Source organism: Saccopteryx leptura, chromosome 3 (genome assembly GCF_036850995.1).
Source record: "Saccopteryx leptura isolate mSacLep1 chromosome 3, mSacLep1_pri_phased_curated, whole genome shotgun sequence".
Lineage (NCBI taxonomy): Eukaryota > Metazoa > Chordata > Mammalia > Chiroptera > Emballonuridae > Saccopteryx > Saccopteryx leptura.
The window spans coordinates 133200080-133219209 of record NC_089505.1 but is presented as its reverse complement, the minus strand read 5'-3'; the positions used below and the strand labels follow the sequence as shown (position 1 = coordinate 133219209).

At 44.4% G+C, this 19130-nt stretch overlaps 1 protein-coding gene across 8 annotated transcripts in view; it reads right to left on the bottom strand.

Annotated features, from left to right (window-relative positions):
* FGGY (FGGY carbohydrate kinase domain containing) overlaps positions 1 to 19130 on the bottom strand; it is a 450547-nt gene that overhangs the window by 86530 nt on the left and 344887 nt on the right. For 7 of the 8 annotated variants that reach the window (XM_066376414.1, XM_066376408.1, XM_066376413.1 and 4 more), the window contains 2 exons: positions 14423 to 14497; positions 3869 to 3989 (listed from right to left, as the gene is read on the bottom strand). In XM_066376414.1, the coding sequence (XP_066232511.1) occupies positions 3869 to 3989; positions 14423 to 14497 (196 nt within the window). The remainder of the gene's footprint in view (positions 1 to 3868; positions 3990 to 14422; positions 14498 to 19130) is intronic. The other variant, XM_066376411.1, reaches the window with a different exon arrangement.

Sequence of the window (19130 nt, the reverse complement as noted above, 5' to 3'; positions counted from 1 at the left end):
CCACTGGAACAGGAAACTAGAGGAAAACTGGTGAGTTCCCCAGTCAATTCTCTAGCTGCACCCCGAAGTGCTCTAGAGCTAGAGTGCCAGGGCTTGAACTCTGGTTCCCTTGATGACTTAGCTGTGTGAGCCTAGCCAAGTTAGCTAACCTCTCTGTGCCTCAGTTTTCCCATCTGAAAAATAGGGTTACGATTCCACTTACCTTAAAAGCACTATTGTGAATAAGACACTTAAAACAGTGCTTGGCTTGCAGAGAACATTCAATTAGCACTAGTTCTGATTCTTCAAGTTTATCTTATCTCTGAAGTCCCTCTGCACCTGTTACCCTGGGTGGAACCAACTCACTGCTTCCATTTGCCCCTCAGGTCAGTACCCCCTTCCCCGACCCCCACCTGCTCTGGGCCCTGGAACACTGGCCTGCGTGTACCACATCTGTGGCCCACCACCCCCGGCTGCATCCTTGAAAGCTGCAGCCTGGCAGGCCTCTTCAAGGAGCCCCTTGGTCTTAGTTTGGGTACCTCCCTGCCCTGTCCCGTGTAAACCGAGGGGTGGGAAGACTGCGAGTAGCCCCAGAATATTGCCTGGTGGCCGGGGTTTCCCTGCACTCTGCCCACACCTCTGTAAATAGACTCTTTGTTTGACTTTTCTCCAGTTAATCCAGTTTAAGTGTGTCATCTGTTCCCTGCCTGGACCTGACTCACACTGACACCAACGTCCTCTGGGCTCCACAGGGCTCTCCGCACGTCGAAGAGAACACGCTTTCTGTTTGTAACGACCCTGCTGGCAGGACGCTATTGTTCTTCTCTGTATCCCCACGCCACTGCCAGGGCCGGGTTCACTGGCATGCTCAGAGAAGGCTTTGGAATAAATAACTAAACAAGTGATTAAAATAATAAATAAGACAGGAAGAGGGAACCTGTACTGAAATCACCAGTATTAAAAAATACAATGTAGAAGGAGGAACATTTAGTCCCAAGTCAGTGGGGAAACCTATAATTACTTAGTACGTACCAAGGATTTCTTGAAACCACAGTTAGCTGCATGCCCAGGGCACAGAGACACTCTTCCTCCTCACACAGAGGACGTTGCTCAAGTTGGCAGAGCCCTACTCCCCCAGCTTGCATGGAGCAGGCTATCCCTCCAACGGCTACGATTTTATGTACAAAACATTAAACTGTTTTCTTCTCCTTCTTTGGGTGTGGCACTGCCTCTGGAAAGAGGTGAACTAGCATTCATTGGACACCTACTCTGAGCCGGGCAAAGAGCTTGGTGCTCCCAAATGCATGAGTATAGATTCCTTAGTATAATCTACAGAAGCAAAATAATATTATTTCTATCTTTCAGCGGAGGAAAATGAGGCTCAGAGAGGGAAAGCAACTCACCCAGAGTCACAGAGCTGGTCCACCCCCACCCCGCTCTTCCTATTACTCCACACTTTCTCCAAAGTATCTTCCAAATTCCACTGTGTCTTCCACATGCATTCCTGAGAATCATGTCCCCAGCCTATGGTCTCTCAAAGTCTTTCTCTGCAGGAAAACTAGAGTATTTCCTACATTTAAAGGCACCAAAAGCTCTACCTCTACACTCTCTGCTCTGTGTGTGCCTTTCACAGGAAGCGCTGGCTGAGGGAGAAGGAGGCAGCCTGGAATGTGAACTATTTTATCTGATGCATTAATGAGTTGAGCAGAACCCAAAGCATTTAAAGGCAGATGCACTTTGCCATCACTTGTCAGTCACAGGCTTCCCAAGGCAGAGGAATTCCAGGCCAAAGAAAAGCTCCCTTTGTCTGGAACTGTAACTGGTCCATAGTCAGAGACAAAGGGTCCAGTTTCAATCAGAATCCAAATAACGATTAACAGCCTTTTCATTCAACGGCCTGAAGAACAGTTTCCAAAGCAGGAACTTTCTGTGAAGCGGCTGCAAGCCCCACTTCTGAGTCAGCTCAAGGATGCAAGGCCTGGTGGAGGCCTCGCTTGCATAAATGCGGGAGCTGCAGTGCCGAGGTGGGAGCCAGGAACCAGGGTCACTCACACGGCCCTGCTCCCGGACACCGGCTTCCCATTCCCTGAGGTGATGTGTCAGCCAAGACTGATTCTGTCTTCCAGGTAGTAAGTCTCTGTGGCTATTAGAAAGCTAGAAATTGTCAAGTCACTCACAGATCAAATTTTAAGTTGGACTCTTATCTAAACCAAGCTAGCTGAGTTTCAGAAAAAATGTAGTAATAGTTTTTCTTCAGGGGAAAATCACAAGGTAATCTTGGTGCCTTTTTGTGTCTTTCCTCTTTCTGCCTCAGCATGGCTCACTTTCCATCGGTTTTGGACACTTCAGGAAAGAAGTCATCATCAGCAAATGGTTACAAACTGGGCAGAAACATTAAGAAACCTGGGCCTGCACGTACCTGGGTTACAATCTTGGCTCTTCTCAAACTGGATGTTTGAGTTTGGACAGTTAATTTAATTCACCCCTCAGTCTGCCCGTGGACGCCAATCTCTGTCCTTTGATGCTATGTAAGAACTAAATGCATATGGAGTGATTCACGCCGACACACAGTGGCACCTGGGTTAATGGTAATAATTGCCATACTTAACATCCTGATATATTTGCCTTAGACTGTGCACTTTTTATACTGTCCTCTGATTTGTGCATCAGGTAACTAATCTTTTTAAATGAGAATAAGCAACCTTTGTGTGATCTCACAATATGTAGGGGTCAATTACACCCATCACATTTGGGAAAGCTCTCGTCTGCAGGGATCTGCATGGCCTAGACGGGGAAGGGACATCTGATGTGGCAGAGTCAGGAGCAGAGAACTCGGCTCACTGAGCTATCAGAGGTAAGGGGTCCAGGATGTCGGGGACAGCAAGAGAGCAAGACATTGTGATCAACAGGCCAGCGCAGGGTGGGCTCAGATCGGGCTGGAGCCATGAGTAGGGTCCAGTCTGGCCCTACTGTCCGCCCCTTGCCCAGCCCTGGTGCCTGGCCACCCTGGGATGGGTGCTGGGGGGAGAAGGGCAGTCCTCAGGAGACAAAGGCACAAAAAGGAGCAAGACAGGTAAGGGCACCAGGTTCAGAAGGACGGCAGTCGAGGCCAACCTCTGTGACACCAGCAAGCCTCCTGCCGATGGGGCCCTTTCCTTGGGAGCCAGGGGTCTGCCTATGGATGCTGCTCTGTTTTGTCTGCGCACATCACAGAGGAATCCGTCCATCATTCTGTATTCTCTTCTTCATTCCTGATAATGATGAGGAGCTTGGGGTCTTAGGGTTCCAAGTGCCATCTGCAGCCAGACCAGAGTTCCCATAGCAGCTGGGCTCTGCATTCCCTCTTCAAGACAGTTTCCTGATCACTTCCTCCAGATCACTCGCCCTGCGCCATCACAGGTGCAGACCAGGGAGGCAGTTCCACTGTGTTTCTGTAACGCCCTGTGCTCTTCCCCTCGGAGCTTCCGCCACACTGAATGTAACAGGCATGTCTGCTACCTGCCTTCCCGAATAGACTTGAACCCCTTGGGGGGCAGAAATGATATCAGATTCATTTATCTCTGTCTCTTCAATATTTCCCACATGTACAGATCAGAAGAGGCACTCAAACTGTTGAGTAAATGCTTGAATTAGGATCTAGCCCTGCTGACTTCTCTTGTCTCATTTCTCACCGCCATCCCATACTGAGATTCTCACAGAAGTCACTTTCCCCATCATGACTACAAAGACTCCAGCATTACCTTAAAAAAATACATTTTAACATATTGAATATTTTGAAATAATTTGGCATACTGCCTACATCCTCCTGTTCTCAACCCTGCCTAGGTCTTGGCCGTAACCATTTGCTGCCAAGCCTAAGGTGACTTTCTCCCCTCTTCCTCAGACTTACCAGTAATGTCCGCGTGCATTTGCACAAAAAGGGGATTCTTGCTCAGGCCCCCACACAGGAAAAGAGTACTGATGGAGTGCCCCGCTGCCTCCATGGCCTCTATAATGAGGCGGGTCCCGAACTTTAAGGGAAAAAGACAGACAAAAGCATCAGAGTGATAGCAAAAGAAAAGGACACAGAACACTGACTAAGTGTGTACCGGTGCCAGACACTGACTGCCAGCTGCACAGACACTGGCTTAGAAAGCCGAGACGCAGAGATGTGGCGTCTCTGAGCACACGGCTCATCAGGTCAGAGCGGGAATTCCAGCCTGGGCCTGCCAGACTGGAAAGCCACTGCATCCTGACACCACTGGCTTCTATCAGTTGCGACACGCTATCGATAATAACAAAGGGCAATATTAACACAGTTAATAGATATTAATACAGTTCATTCAAATCAATAGTGGAGAAGTATGTACTGTGGCCCAGGTCTTCTGTTAGAAACTGGGAATGAAGTGATGGGCGGCACCGCTCTGACAATAATGGTCAGCGGTGCCTGAGTGGATCTTTCTTCCCTAAATAGGAACTAAAAACATTTGTTCCTTGAAAAAGATTCCAACAAACTGAGCAGCAACCATATGGAAAGGGGGCTCTAACTGCACAAAGATGAGACTCAGACTTTGGGCTGGTGAAGGGCTAAAATGACCTTTGTTATCACCCGAAACCAGGTAGTGGACCCAATAATGAAGCTTCCAGCACTAGACTCTGTTCTGCGTCAGTCTGTAATGACCTGGGATGATGCGGAAATCACATGCTCTGGTTGGCTCTTCATTTCAGCCCTTGTGGCTTAATATCTTCCTAAGATGTGTTATCCTCATCCTTGTCCTGCTAAATTTACTAAACTCAGGAAAAAAATGTTGAGCCCTGACCGAGTAGCTCAGTTGGGTTAGAGCATCATTCCGGTATGCCAAGGTTGAGGGTTCGATAGAAGACTCAGGTCAGGGCACATAGAAGACTCAATCAATGAATGCATAAGTAAGTGGAACAACAAATTGATGTTTCTCTCTCCCTTCCTCTCTCTCTAAAAATCAATAACTAAAATTTAAAAAATGTTGATGCTTGAGAAGAGGATACCATTATAGGGTCATCAGGGTGAATTTTAATGTACCATTCTTTAGTTTTAGTTAGGATATTCAAATAGCTAAAAATAATAATTTGTTTGGAAGTTCAATAACTAGAAGTTTACAAATCTAATTTATTTGGGATAAAGATGTAAAACAACAACAACAAAAAAGATGAAGTGTGCTATGGCCTTAGTGTGATAGGTGGCAGGAAGAGGTTTCTTGGTGGAGAGAGAGCCCTTCAAATTTTCAGAGATTAAGCAATTCTGGGCGATGACAAAGTCCTAGAAGTGGACACGGAAGTGAGATGCTGGAGCCAACAGAGGAGAAGGTTGGGGAGAGGAGGAGGTCAAGGATCTGAGAGGCCTCCCACGGGGCAGCCACCAAGAAGAAAGCAGGTTTGAGCTGGAGAGAAGACATAAGCCAACATCACAAAGAAATGTGTGGCACTGTTGGCAAGATGGTACCCAAGTACACAGAGAAAAGGAGGTAGTTTAGCTCGAGGGCATGCCGTATCAGGGGCTTCCCCAAAGCAAAGTAGGAAGATTGAGAAGTAGTTTGAATGTTCCCATGACCCCGGGGGGTGGAATGCATGGCAAGTGAAGCCTCCGTTGATAAGGCTATCTGGGGAGCTGTGTATCCTGGGCTGGAGGTGCCTCTCGGAGAGGGAGTGACAGAGGGGGAGCTGGGGACCATGACTGCAGTGCAGTAAATGATGAGGGAGAGAGGCCGTTCAGGAGCAAAAACACAGCAGTTCCAGCCCAGAAGTCTGTGGGGTTTGTAGAAGCTATTAGGAAATCTGGTAAGAATATGGATTAGGTGAAACTTGGGCCACTCAAGATAATCCACAGCTGTAGTATTTTTTTAAAAAATTAAAACATGTTGGACCACATAATGCCGGATCCTGCTTATTGATTATGGTTGATTAACCCCAGATGTTCTCTCTTAAGCTTTTTGGCAGTCATGAACTCTCCTGAGAATATAATAAAACCTACTGACCTCTCCCTAAAAAGTCATATACAAAATGGTATTGTAAATAATTTTAAGAGGTCTACTGATGCCCTTATGTCCACCATCAATCATTTGGTGTCCATGGATTACAGGTAACCCTTGTCTACTCGAGGGGCATGGATCTGTAGTAACTAAGATCATGGTGTTTGAATTTAAAAACCCTTAAACAGTTTTAAGACATTTCACCTATTTTTTGAATCAAAGCTGTACCTAACCTTTCTTAAAGACTCAAGTCTCATTTTTTTTTTTTCATTTTTCCGAAGCTGGAAACGGGGAGGCAGTCAGACAGACTCCCGCATGTGCCCAACCGGGATCCACCCGGCATGCCCACCAGGGGGCGATGCTTTGCCCCTCTGGGGCATCGCTCTGTTGTGTCCAGAGACATTCTAGTGCCTGAGGCAGAGGCCACAGAGCCATCCCCAGTGCCCGGGCCATCTTTGCTCCAATGGAGCCTCGCTGCGGGAGGGGAAGAGAGAGACAGAGAGGAAGGAGAGGGGGAGGGGTGGAGAAGCAAATGGGCGCCTCTCCTGTGTGCCCTGGCCGGGAATCGAACCCGGGACTCCTGCACGCCAGGCCGACGCTCTACCGCTGAGCCAACTGGCCAGGGCCCGCTGAACCAACCAGCCAGGGCCTCATTTTTTTAAAAAATGGGAATAATATTATATTTGTTCACTCAAAAATTCTATGGATTTTCAGAATTAACATGAAAAAAATTAAAATGTGATCTTAGGTTGCTGTTGTAGATAAGGGTACGTAGTAGATAGTCAAGCACATGAAAAGTGTTTAGACATGAGAGTCATTCTGGTTATTAGCACTCTGCTATGACTAAGTGCCATCACTAATGTAGGACAGATTCAAAAACTACACATCATGATCCCCATATAGCAGTGACATAATTTGCTTAAGGCCATAGAGGATGGGGGGGGATGCTGCCTCCTGATGTGGATAGAAATGCCATGCAAAAAATGATATTTCTGATGTTTCTAAAACCAGGGACCTGGGGCTCGTGAGATCAGGGGGCTGGAGTAGAGAGTAATACAAAGCCCACTGCCAAGGAAAAGGAAAGAAAGGACCTGAACAAGAGGCACTCCCTCAGGAGGGACTGTGACAGCTTGTCTCTCCCCGTGTGGCACTGCTGGCGGACTTTCCCACTCGGCTGTCAGTGCGTTCCAGGGCCTTCCCTTTCCTGTTCCAGACCCCACTCTGTGAAGCGCTCCACCCTCCTGAAATGCAGCGACAAAGGGCTTTGTTCAAAAACAATTTTGTGCTCACCTTTCTGGAAAAAATGTTTTCACAGAGAAACTTAAATTAAAATTAGGCTATTCCACTGGGAATGTACAGAACCAAATGCAAATTGAGATACTTCAAATGCAAATAGTACTTTTTAAGGGTCTATTCTGAAAAAAAAAAAACAACTATAGATGAACAGGCTATGGATAAAGTGGGTGTTTGACAAGCCTTTCAATTAAGTGTGATCAAGAGAGAATTTTACTTCATGGAGGGTTTTGCACATTACAAAGTCTCTTCAGTTTCATTCTATTTCTACAAAATACCTATCACAGATATTACTATAGAGAGAAGTTTGTTTAACTTTAACTTAGAGCAAATAGGTTGCTAGGGCCTTAGTCAAAGCCAATGAAATAAAATTTTATTTTCAAGTTTAACATTATGGGACATTATCTTTATTAGAATGTTTAATTAAAATGCACATGTTTTCCTGAAAGATCAGCACACCCAAATAGTTTTGCAAAACAGAATGAACTCTTAACAATTCCATTCACTCCATGATAGTCTTATTGAAAAATCTCCGTCTTCATTTGCCTTTCCATCATGGTATTATAAAGGTCATTAAGACAATAGACCAAATGAATACTATAGCTTTTAATACATGTACGGCCCATTATATACAAGATTGATTTTCCAAGTGTGTAGTATTTGGGAAAAGGTAATGGGCTCCCCTACTCCCCCACAAACACCACCTGCATTAGGTTTATCCCATTTATACATTCTTAGACTTCTGCTGCAATGTTCTTAAGAGGCCGGGACCTCTGTTAGACAATTCTGGCCAAATTAACAATGTTTTCTAAAATGTGCCAAGTCAAAACTGTTCTTGGGAATGCCTAGAAGCTTATTCTATCCCTGTCGCTTTCACAAATAGATCAAAGAAAAATGCAGCATGGTGAGGTGCAAAGGGCAGAAGCATGAGAGTGAGACAGGTCCGAGTTCTTACTGTCATATGTTCGTTGTTTTGACCTTGGCGAGCGGTTTTCCCTCTATAAAATGAGGACAATCTCACCTACTGACAGGTTATTGTCTTAAGCCACAAGTGGGTCTTAAGTACAATGTTGGGTGCCTGGCACTGAGAGTGGGTGTCAACGAGAGGTAACAGTGAGGTGGCATCCCTTGGTCTGTCCTAGGTGGCCCTGTTCTTCATGTCAGCTTTGTTCATCATGTCTGCCTCCTGGCAAGGACTCAGAAAGAAGGGCATCACCCAGCTCTGATTTTCCTGGATTATTAATTTCAGTGCAAGCGATTTATTCTACTATAAGACTTTTCATACAGTAACATCAATGAATCAGATAATAAAAGTTCCTCAATGCATCATCTATCTCGTTGTATTTTAGACATCCCAGCCCCTTACTAATTGTATGAAACTGAGCAATTAACCTCACTGAAGTTTAGGTTTCTAAACCGTGAACTAGGGATTATCATACCTGCCTGTAAGGCCAGGGGCCGCCGCCATTATGGCCACTCACATGCAGGTTCCCATTGAATTCGGACAGACAGTAAAGAAACAGTGGGGCCAAAAATGGTAGGCCATTCCTTTATTAAAGTCTTGCACTGGCTGACGAGCAAACACACAGGGAAACACTTCCCTCTTCATCTGTAGCTCACAAAACCCTGACATATTAACCAGTTCCACAATCAGGAGAACCTTCTCCGGTTCCTCCTAGAATCAAAGGCCCCACCAGTCTCAGCGGAGCTCTCCAAAGCCCCTCAGCTCTCGTTCCCTATCTGCACACCTTCTCCCTTCTCTGCTCTCATCCTGCCAACGTGGCTTCTTCTTCAGCACCCTGCATTCTCTCTGCCTCCCCACAAAACATGGCTTCTCTCTCTACCTCTCCTTCTCCTTTCAAAACTTTCTGGCACAAAAACCTCTCCTCCAGCAAACATTAGCAAAAACAATGGCCCTCCCCAAGCAGGAAGGTAATTTGCAATTTCACAGACCCACATATACCTGGCAATGCCCAGCTCCCAATGCAAACTATACATAAGCAAACGTAAAAATCATATTTTATAAACTTATTTGCCTAACACTGCCTTAAAAGGTTGTTTGATAATGTGTGTAAAATGTTTAGCACAGTGCCTGGCACATAATCCCCCAAAACTATGTTATTTATTATTATTATCATCATCATTAGTATAAAACTGGATCACTAAATAATTGTTTTTACTACTAATACACATTGTGTTTTCTCCATTTTCATCTTACTAGTCATTCCTTCCATTCTGATGAATGTCAGAATTGTCTGTTTTTGACCAGGTCCCCATAAATAAAGCAGGCTGACAGATTTCACCGAACTGGCCGCACTATTAAATCAGTAAGACAGTTGCTTCAGGAAAATAGAGTCAAACTGTTCTATAAACTAAAGGATTGTTTAATCAAGTTGGCTGATTCCATACCCCTGTGGAGTTACATTAAAGACACGTTCCTTTAGTGGTTTGGAAGTTCTCTTATCAGATGTGCATGGTGCCGGGACATGTCTGAACATAAGGCAAGCATCTTTGTTGGTGAGATGGATATGTGGGGAAATGAATGTAGTTCTATTATTTGAAACCATGAGGTTATGAAAGATGTATGAAACAGAGTAATTGAATAGCATATAAATAAGCCCATACAGCATTATTAATGAAAAACTTTGTTCAAATAGGTATGTTTCTGAAAATGAATTTTGAATCTGAATTTAATATACTGATTTTTCCTTTAAGTTGGTCACCATTTTCTTTCCACAGTGACTAAGTCTCACTGAACCACCTATTAGTTTGGGGTTCCTACCAGCTCTGAGATCTGGCAGCCATAAACCACTACCCCAAAATGTATTTTCTAACATGTACTCAAATACAACCTTTCCTGCATGATTTCAGGGGTTAGAAGCCTCTTGTAGCCTACTCATAAGATTGCCTCTAGAGAAGAAGAATCCTTAGACAATCACGTTTCAGCATTTAAAATTTTGTTTTCATTTTTTTTTTTTATACAGAGACAGAGAGAGAGTCAGACAGGACCGAGAGATGAGAAGCATCCATCATTAGTTTTTCGTTGCGCAGTGTGACACCTTAGTTGTTCATTGATTGCCCGTGCCTTGACCGCGGGCCTTCAGCAGACCTAGTAACCCCTTGCTCGAGCCAGCAACCTTGGGTCCAAGCTGGTGAGCTTTTGCTCAAACCAGATGAGCCCGTGCTCAAGCTGGCGACCTCAGGGTCTCGAACCTGGGTCCTCTACATCCCAGTTCGACGCTCTATCCACTGTGCCACCACCTGGTCAGGCTAAAATTTTGTTTTCATTTTTGAATAACCTTCAGTTTAGGAGCTCCTAACACTTTAGATTTAAATTCGTCCCTTTCTCCCTCCCTAACCATCACAAACTTTTATGTATATTTAAGCAGCTAATTATCTAAAAACAAAAACTTTTTTTGTTCTAAAAAGCTTACTATTTAAAGAAACCCTATGTTTTTTTTTTTTGCAAAGGGAAATAATATATGTGTTTTATAAATTTGGACATTGTTAATCCAGTTTTTCTCAATGCAAACATACATGGTATCTGCTTCCTTGCTTCTATTTAATTGAACTTAGAAGATGAATTAGATAAATGACAAGGCTGATGTTCAAAGACTTCAACACTTTTCAGCTTTCAGCGATTTGAGGCTATTAATAAAGCAGGTGAAGACCTTCATCAAGATTTCCTTCTGGACAGACACCCATCTCTTTTTGGCCAGCTCCCTTTTAATTAAGAATCTCTGTCACAAAAGCATATGATGTTTCTTGGGGAGCATGTGGTGTAAAGTTGATTGATACCATAAGCCTCTTTAAAAATGACAGTAAAACTCCCAACTCCCACCACCACATCAAAATTACAACTAAATTACAGAAAAACCATCATTAAAAGCCACCTGAAATCTGGCTGAATTAAAGTCCTACAACGAAAGATATAAAGAAGAAGCCACATCATAACTGGTAGGAAGGGTTGAGAGGAGGAGCAGGCTGGTCCCACACCCATGTGTGGCTCATCTCTTGACTGTAGAGGTTCCCCCTGAAGAGTAAGGGGTCCCAGCCCCATACCAGCCCCCCAGTCCAGGGTTCCAGTGCCAGGAAGAGAAGTCCCCATAACTTCTGGCTGTAAAAACCAGCGGGGATTGTGGCTGAGGGAGACAGATGGCTGCAGGAGCCCCAGGCTGCTCCTCTCAAGGGGTCATACACAGACTTACTCAGACTCACTCCCTCTGAGCTCCAGCACAGGGGCAGCAGCTTGAAAGGCACAGAGGCATATAGGGAGGGACTGAATTGTCTGGCATCAGAGTGAGAGCTGGGGGTGGGCAGCTTTCTCCCAGACAAAGTGTTGGCAGAGGCCCTTGTTTCTTTTCTGAGACAACCCCCACCCCTTTACAGACCTGGCAGGTGGGTATCATATATGAGTCCCCATCCACCTGGTTCACATTGTTCACCCCGCCCTGGACCCCTGGTACCCCATCCTCATCCAACTTGCAGGCCCAACCAAGTGGTCTATTTCCAGTGGCTTTTGCATACAAATGGCCTTTCTTAGCTCATCCTTCCTAAAGGACTTTCCTAAAATCTCTCAAATAAGCAGCATCTAGCCTTGATGAGTCCCATACCTCTCACTAAGTGGCCCCAGGCCTGGTACTAGCAGCATCGGGCCTTGGTTCACAGCTTGACTTCTCCTGGGCACCTCCAAGACCAGCACAAGTAGCAGCCACCTGCAGATCACTTTGTAGCTCATGCTGGGTGGCCCCGGGCAGAACACAGGCCACAGCTGACCTTGGTCTGCACCTCTAGGGAGGCCCCACAGCCAGTGCACCCAGTGAACAGCTTCAGACCATGTCGAAGCACAACCCAAACACCTCCACAAGTGACACACACTCAGGGGGTGAACTCAGCGGGCATCAGAGCCCTACTCTAGTAAATCCTGCTCTGTGGGGAGGGCCCTTGCACAGCTGATCCTCCACAGTGGGCATAGCCAGCCTATGCAGCCCATTGACCTGGGGGTAAATCCAATCCCTCCCGTCTCCCTCTGGCTTGCAAATGGCAATCAAGGCTCAGCTACAACAGGAGGGAATGCACAGCCCACACCGGGTGGGGGGGTATACCACCCTGGGGTACCCAGCACAGGTGAATGGGGAGGCCGTGCCACTGGACCTTACAGAACACCTACTACATTAGGCCATTCCACCAAGCCCAGGAGACACAGCAGCTCTACCTAATATATAAAAACAAAGACAGGGAGGCTCCCAAAATGAGGAGACAAAGAAATATGTCCCAAATGAAAGAACAGAACAAAACTCCAGAAAAAGAACTAAATGAACACCAGCAACCTACTAGATGCAGAGATCAAAACACTGGTTACAAGAATGGTCAATGAACTTAATGAGAACTTCAGCATAATAAAGTACTTGGAGGCCCTGGCTGGTTGACTCAGAGTAGAGTGTAGGACATGGAAACTATAAAACAAAAGCAGTCAGAAATGAAAGATACACTAACTGAAATGAAGACTAATTTACAAGGAATTAACAGTAACGTAGATGAAACTCAGAATCAAAAGAGCAATTTGGAATATAAGTAAGCCAAAAATATTCTCAATCAAACCAGCAAGAACCCCCACCACCACCACCACCACCACCACCAAATGAGGAGAATCTACGGAGCCTCTGAAACAACCTTGGGTGTACCAACATTGGCATCATGTGGGTGCCCGAGGAAGAAGAGAGAGAACAAGAAATTTAAAACCTATTTGAAAAAATGACAGAACACTTCACTACCCTAGTGAAGGAAATAGACATACAGGTAGGTCCAGGAAGCACAGAGAGTCAGTCTCAAATAAGATGAACCCAAAAAGGCCCACACCATAACACATCATAATTAAAATGCAGAAGGTTAAAGACAGAGAGAATCTTAAATGCAGCAAAGAAAAAGCAATTAATTACCTATAAGGGAGCTTCAATGAGATTGTCAGCTGATTTCTCAACAGAAACTTTGCAGGCCAGAAGGCAGTGGCAAGAAATATTCAAAATGATGAAAAACAAGGACCTACAACCAAGATTATTTACCCAGCAAAGCTATCATTTATTTGAAGGACAGATAAAGAGCTTCCCAGACAAGAAAAAGCTAAAGGAGCGCATCACCACCAAACCAATATTATATGAAATGTTAAAGGGTCTTCTTTACGAAGAAGAAAAAATAAAAAATAGGAACAATAAAATTCAATAACTACACATCTATCAACAATTGAATCTAAAAAAACAAAATAAACAAGCAGAACAGAAACAGACTCATAGATACAGAGAATATTTTGACAGTTGTCAGGTGGGAGGGGGGGTTGGAGGGATGGGTAAAAAAAAGGAAAAGAATTAAGAAGTACAAATTGGTAGTTATAAAATAGTCATGGGGATGTAAAGGACAGCACAGGGAATGTAGTCAATAATATTCTAACAACTATGTATGGTGTCAGATGGGTAAGAGATTTATTGGAATGATAACTTAGTATGTTTTATATTGTCTAATCACTGGGGTGTACACATGAAACTAATATATATAATATTGTATATCAACTGCAATAGAAAAATTAAAAAAAAATTTAAATGTATGTTTTTAGGCCATGGCCAGCTGGCTCAGAAGTAGAGCATTGGCCTGGTGTGTGGAAGTTTTGGGTTCGATTCCCAGTCAGGGTACACAGGAGAAGTGACTACCTGTTTCTCCACCTCTCCTCCTCCTGCTTCTCTCTTTGTCTTCTCCTCCCACAGCCATGGCTTGTATGGTTTGAGCGAGTTGGCCATGGGGGCTGAGGATGGCTCCATGACCTCTCCTCAGGTGCTAAAGTAGCTCAGTTGCTGAGCAATGGAGCAATGGCCCTAGATGGGCAGAGAATCACCCGGTAGGGGGTTGCCATGTAGATCCTGGTCAGGGCACATGCACGAGTCTGTCTCTCTGCCTTCCTGTCTCTCACCCTTTCACTTAGTAATAAAAAAAAAAGTGTATGTTTTTATATTTACAGAGAAATACAGTTAATCCTTGAACAACGAGGGTTTGAACTGCATGGGTGCACTTATATGCAGATGTTTTCAATAAATACTGTAAATGTAGTTTATTTTCCTTATACTTTTCTTAATAACATTTAAAAATAAATAAATAAAAATGGCATTAAAATATCTTACAGCAATGGCTTGCACTGTGGCCAGGTAGAGAATAGCAAGATCATCGAGGTCCTGAGATAGTTTCAATCCGGTGACCTGTAGAGGTGAAAACAGAACAAAACAAAATAAATAGTGATTGGCAAAAGGAGCGGCCAGGGATAGAGTTAGTTCCCATGAAACATGCTCGGATGTGTTTTCCTGCCGAATCAAGTTCATATGCAAATCCCCTTTTTGTGAGCTGAACGTGAAATGACTACTAAATTGTTTAATCTCCAGACATGGGAAAACTATCCCTTCTTCTCCAAAGAAATGCCTTGCCTTGAATGAAACAAAAACAAAACAAATGCTATTGGAAGGCCATGTTTGGTATTTTTGAGCATGGAATAAAGTTTCTTCTTCTTTAAATAAAACTTTTATTACAAACATCTTTGGTTTACAGAAATCAACAACATGTAGCAATGGCATTCTTGCAAAAGTTTTTCTTATTCCGGGTTCTGCTACTATCAGGATTCAGTGTACCAGTGTCCAGGGGGTAGTCAGGGTAAAATAATGTATTTCCTGTAAATGTTATACCTACTAGGGAGTAACTTAGAATTTGGGTTTGCCAAGGAATGTCACTAACATCGATCTGAATCACATACTGACATGGAGTGTGTCAATCTCTGGGAGATTCCAGAACTGAACATGCCGGGTTTGGATGCTTTTGAGACTCATTCACCATCCCACTTTCCTGTCTCCCATTCACTGAGGGGTTTTCTTGGGACCTTTCTAGAGGGTTAAGACTGCTGGTTCCATCAAACATCATGTAAAGTTTGTGGGCATCGATATCAGAGTTCAGTTTATATTTTCACATTACAAAAATTAATTCACTTAACAGACATTTATTTACTCAGGGCCTACAGTGTTCATGGTCCCGAGTTCCAAGAGGTGGTGACAGGCATCCTGCATCACAATATGGGAGCTAAGTGCTCTCCCAGGCCACTTTCCTCCATCTCTCCAGAGGCTACTCCCCAGCGTGACTAAGGGGCCAGCACCGGCCTGTTGGCAGGGCACAGACTCCATTCTGTTCCCCAAACCAGAGACTTGGGAGCACTCTCCCCTGACCTGTCTCTCCCTTCCCATATCTAGTCAGTGTCCAAGTGTTGTCTATTTGGTCCCCTCCTCTTCATCCTTGCTGTCTCTCACAAGCCACCACCATGCCCTTCCTGATTGCTGAATTAGCCCCTGAGCCAATCTCCCTAATGGTGCTCCTCTCTACCATGGAGCTAGTGGTTATTCCCACACGCAAGCCTGATCCCGATACTCCCTGGTAAACATGCCCACTTGGCCCTCATTCTGAAACAGAATACCTTCCCTGCCTGATACGCTTCTTCCTGGATGCGCCCCTGCTCACTGCTCCGGTATCCGAGCTTGCCCTTCCTCGCTCAGCTCTTCCGTGCTGTGCTTATTCTCTCCTCATTTAAATCTGTTAATAAGAGGATTCCTGCTGATAGTTTTTCTTGGCAAATAACCGGGCAGCCAGATGAGAGAAATGACTTTGATTTTAACCCATAGAGGCATGGAAGGTTCGACTGAGGGCCCAGAGAGGAGCTCTGCGGATGCATTCTCTCCAGCCAGTGTCTCTGTGAAGGTACATCTCTCATAAAACTCCCCAGAGTCCTGAACATCCAGGAGGCATGCTAAAATGAGGGGAGGACATAAACAATGCGGACAATAAGGAAGTTCATTTCATAACTTTCCTGAGGAAATAATTTGCCTAAGGGAACACACAGAACGCAAACCAAACCTAGGCACTCTGACAGACTTGACTTGTGTTATTCACCACAGTATCTCCAGTGCCCAGCACTGTGCCTGGCGCATAGTAGACACTAAGTCAATACTTGTTGAATTGGTGAATTAGGGACAATTGAATGCTCCCTCTTCCTTTTGTATACCACTCTCTCCAAATATCCTGTCCTTCTCTCTCCTTATAAAATTATGAGAGGGCAAAATTTACTACGTCGGCTCCTCATACAGCCACAGAGGGGAGGAATCGTTTGCTCCACGTCCCAAGAAAGAACACTGGAAGATCACCTACAGTTGCTTACTCCATGCTCCCAACACCCTGACCTCTGTACTTGCCATCCTCATCGGAGGAGTGCCTTACCCAAGTTTGGAGGAAAGGTAGGGTCTCTGTAGTGCACATGGAATCTTTGTGTGAATTAGAAAAAAGGTGCCCACTTCAGGTAGATTAAATACATACAACAGGCCACCTTGGAGAATGAATTATAAAAAGGAGCAGAGTGAAAAGGATTCAGCCCTGTCATATGCCCCCTTCAGCCAAATGTCTTGTGTGAGTAACCAATGCCATGACATGCAATGGTCCTGGGTAAAGATCACTGGTCATGAATGGTCTCTTTCTTTCTCCCTTTCTCTTCAGTACTGGCCTGGCCTCAATAGCATCTCTGCTGTTGGTCTACTGGGAAAGTCAGTTGACTGGGCCACAGCTTAGAACTTTCTTCCAGAGCCAGTCCAGGAGGCAGCCTACTTCTGGCTTTTCTCCCTGGTCATCAATGTGATGTGAACCAAGCCAGGATTCATTGGTGTGACTGGGTATGTATCTGCCTGGCAGACTCGCATGTGCCTGCTGGTCAGTCCTGAACCAGATATGAATAAAATATAATGGCTCTGAGGGAGAAGTTAGACTCTGTATATAAGATGTAGTCTCCTACTAATTTATTAGAAATCCCAGTGTCCTTTATAATAACATTGATAATGTAACCAGTTCTGATAGCCTTCTCAATTAGTAAGACCCCACAAGAGAAGAGTATGATATCACCAGAGTTAGCTTTCTTAATCCCCAGTAGATATTCCTAAGAACTTCCAGCCCTGGCTGGGTGGCTCAATGGATAAGGTGTCATCCAGCGCACTGAGGTTACAGGTTTGATCCCAGTCAGGGCACATATGAGAAGCAATCAATGAATGTACAACTAAATGGAACAACTAGGTGGAACAACTAAATGGAACAAGTTGATGCTTCTTTCTCTCCTTCTCCCTTACCCCCCCTTCTTCTCTTTCTCAAATCAATAGAAAAATTAAAAAAAATAATAACTTCCAAAAAAGCATTGGTATTTGAATGAAAAGATATTATGAACCCTGCTCTAAATTCTTAGTACTTCCAGAGCTCAGAAATCATAATGTAGGAAAGAGAAGATAGTTTCTTTTCTTTAGAAACTGAAAATGAGATAATCAATGTAAATGAGCACTAAATTTAACTCTTGAGCTTGCTAAGAGCTGTGACAAAAGAGGACACATAATGGGTGACACAGCATTTCTTTTTTTCAATAAATAAAACCTAACTACCCTTCAAGGAAAAACGGTTATTCTTGGGAAGAAGACACTCAGTACAAAAGGGAGTCAGCTGGCACTCATCACTTCTCCCAGAGCCTTTGCCACCATCTCCGCACCCCTAGCGCCAGGGCCATAGAGTTGAAATGTGGCTCAATGAAAGACATGTCCCTTTACAGTGCTAAGTTACTATGGTGGCAGGGGAGGGTCCCCTGCTTCCTGGACATCTTGCCCAATTTGCAGCTGGAGGGACATATGATCATTAAGTCCATGGGTCCTCTCAAATACCAGGGACCTCCCTCTGCCTTGACAAAAGTTAAATAACAGTCAGCCCAAGATGGAACTTTCTAAGGAATGCCTGCCGTGTGGACCACTCAGGGGGCCACAGAGGGCCCTTAGGGAGTTGTGTTGGTAGGAAGGTGGCAGCAGTGCCCTGGGAATGACAGACGTATGTCTGGGGGCAGGTGCAGCTTTGTAACCAGTGAGAAGGCTGGGATAGGACAGATGAGCTGACACCCCTGGCTGAAGGCTGCATGGTTCCATCAATAAGAGGAAGTGGGAAGGAAGCACAAGTGGAAGAAATGTGTTTTCAGATGTGCATGTGTCTGTTTTGAATGTCTGGGTGAGACAGTGAAATGTGTGGGGAAACCCCATGGGATAGTTGCAATGGTAAGCACATTTTATTTATTTGGCTACTGTGTAATGAGAACTGTAAGAGAAAACACACTTAATATTTAGAGTTGGGTGAAAGCTATATAGAGTGGCCAAAGAGATGCCAACTTTATTTGATTATTTCAGCATCTTAGGTAATGGTTATAAAATGCTTACATACATCTTGGGATGTATGAGCTTGGGATTTTTGAGCTTAGAAGAGAAGTGTAGCGAATGAAAAGATGACAAACTCTGGAGCGAGAAACATAGGTTTAAATCTTGATATTGCCCCTCACTGACTGCATGACAGTGTGAGTTTTATAACCTTTCTGAGCCTTAATTTTTTAAATATGTAAAATAATAATATTTTTAAAAATTTAATATCTTATTTATAAATATTAAATATATAGTCACAAATATAAATAAGATAAATAATATATAAAGTATATAAAATATCGTATTTATATAATATAATGCTTATAATAGTATAAGCATTTGTGTGAAGATTACATGTCATTTGCAAAATGCCCTGCTTCCAGCAAGCTGTACTGAGTTTACAAGAGCTAGACCAGGGGTCCCCAAACTACGGCCTGCGGGCCTCATGCGGTCCCCTGAGACCATTTATCTGGCCCCCACCGCACTTCCGGAAGGGGCACTTCTTTCATGGGTGGTCAGTGGCCGCAAAGCGCAGCGTTGCTCACATAGAGTACTACTTCCGGTGACGCGGGACACACACGTCACGGCTCTGGAA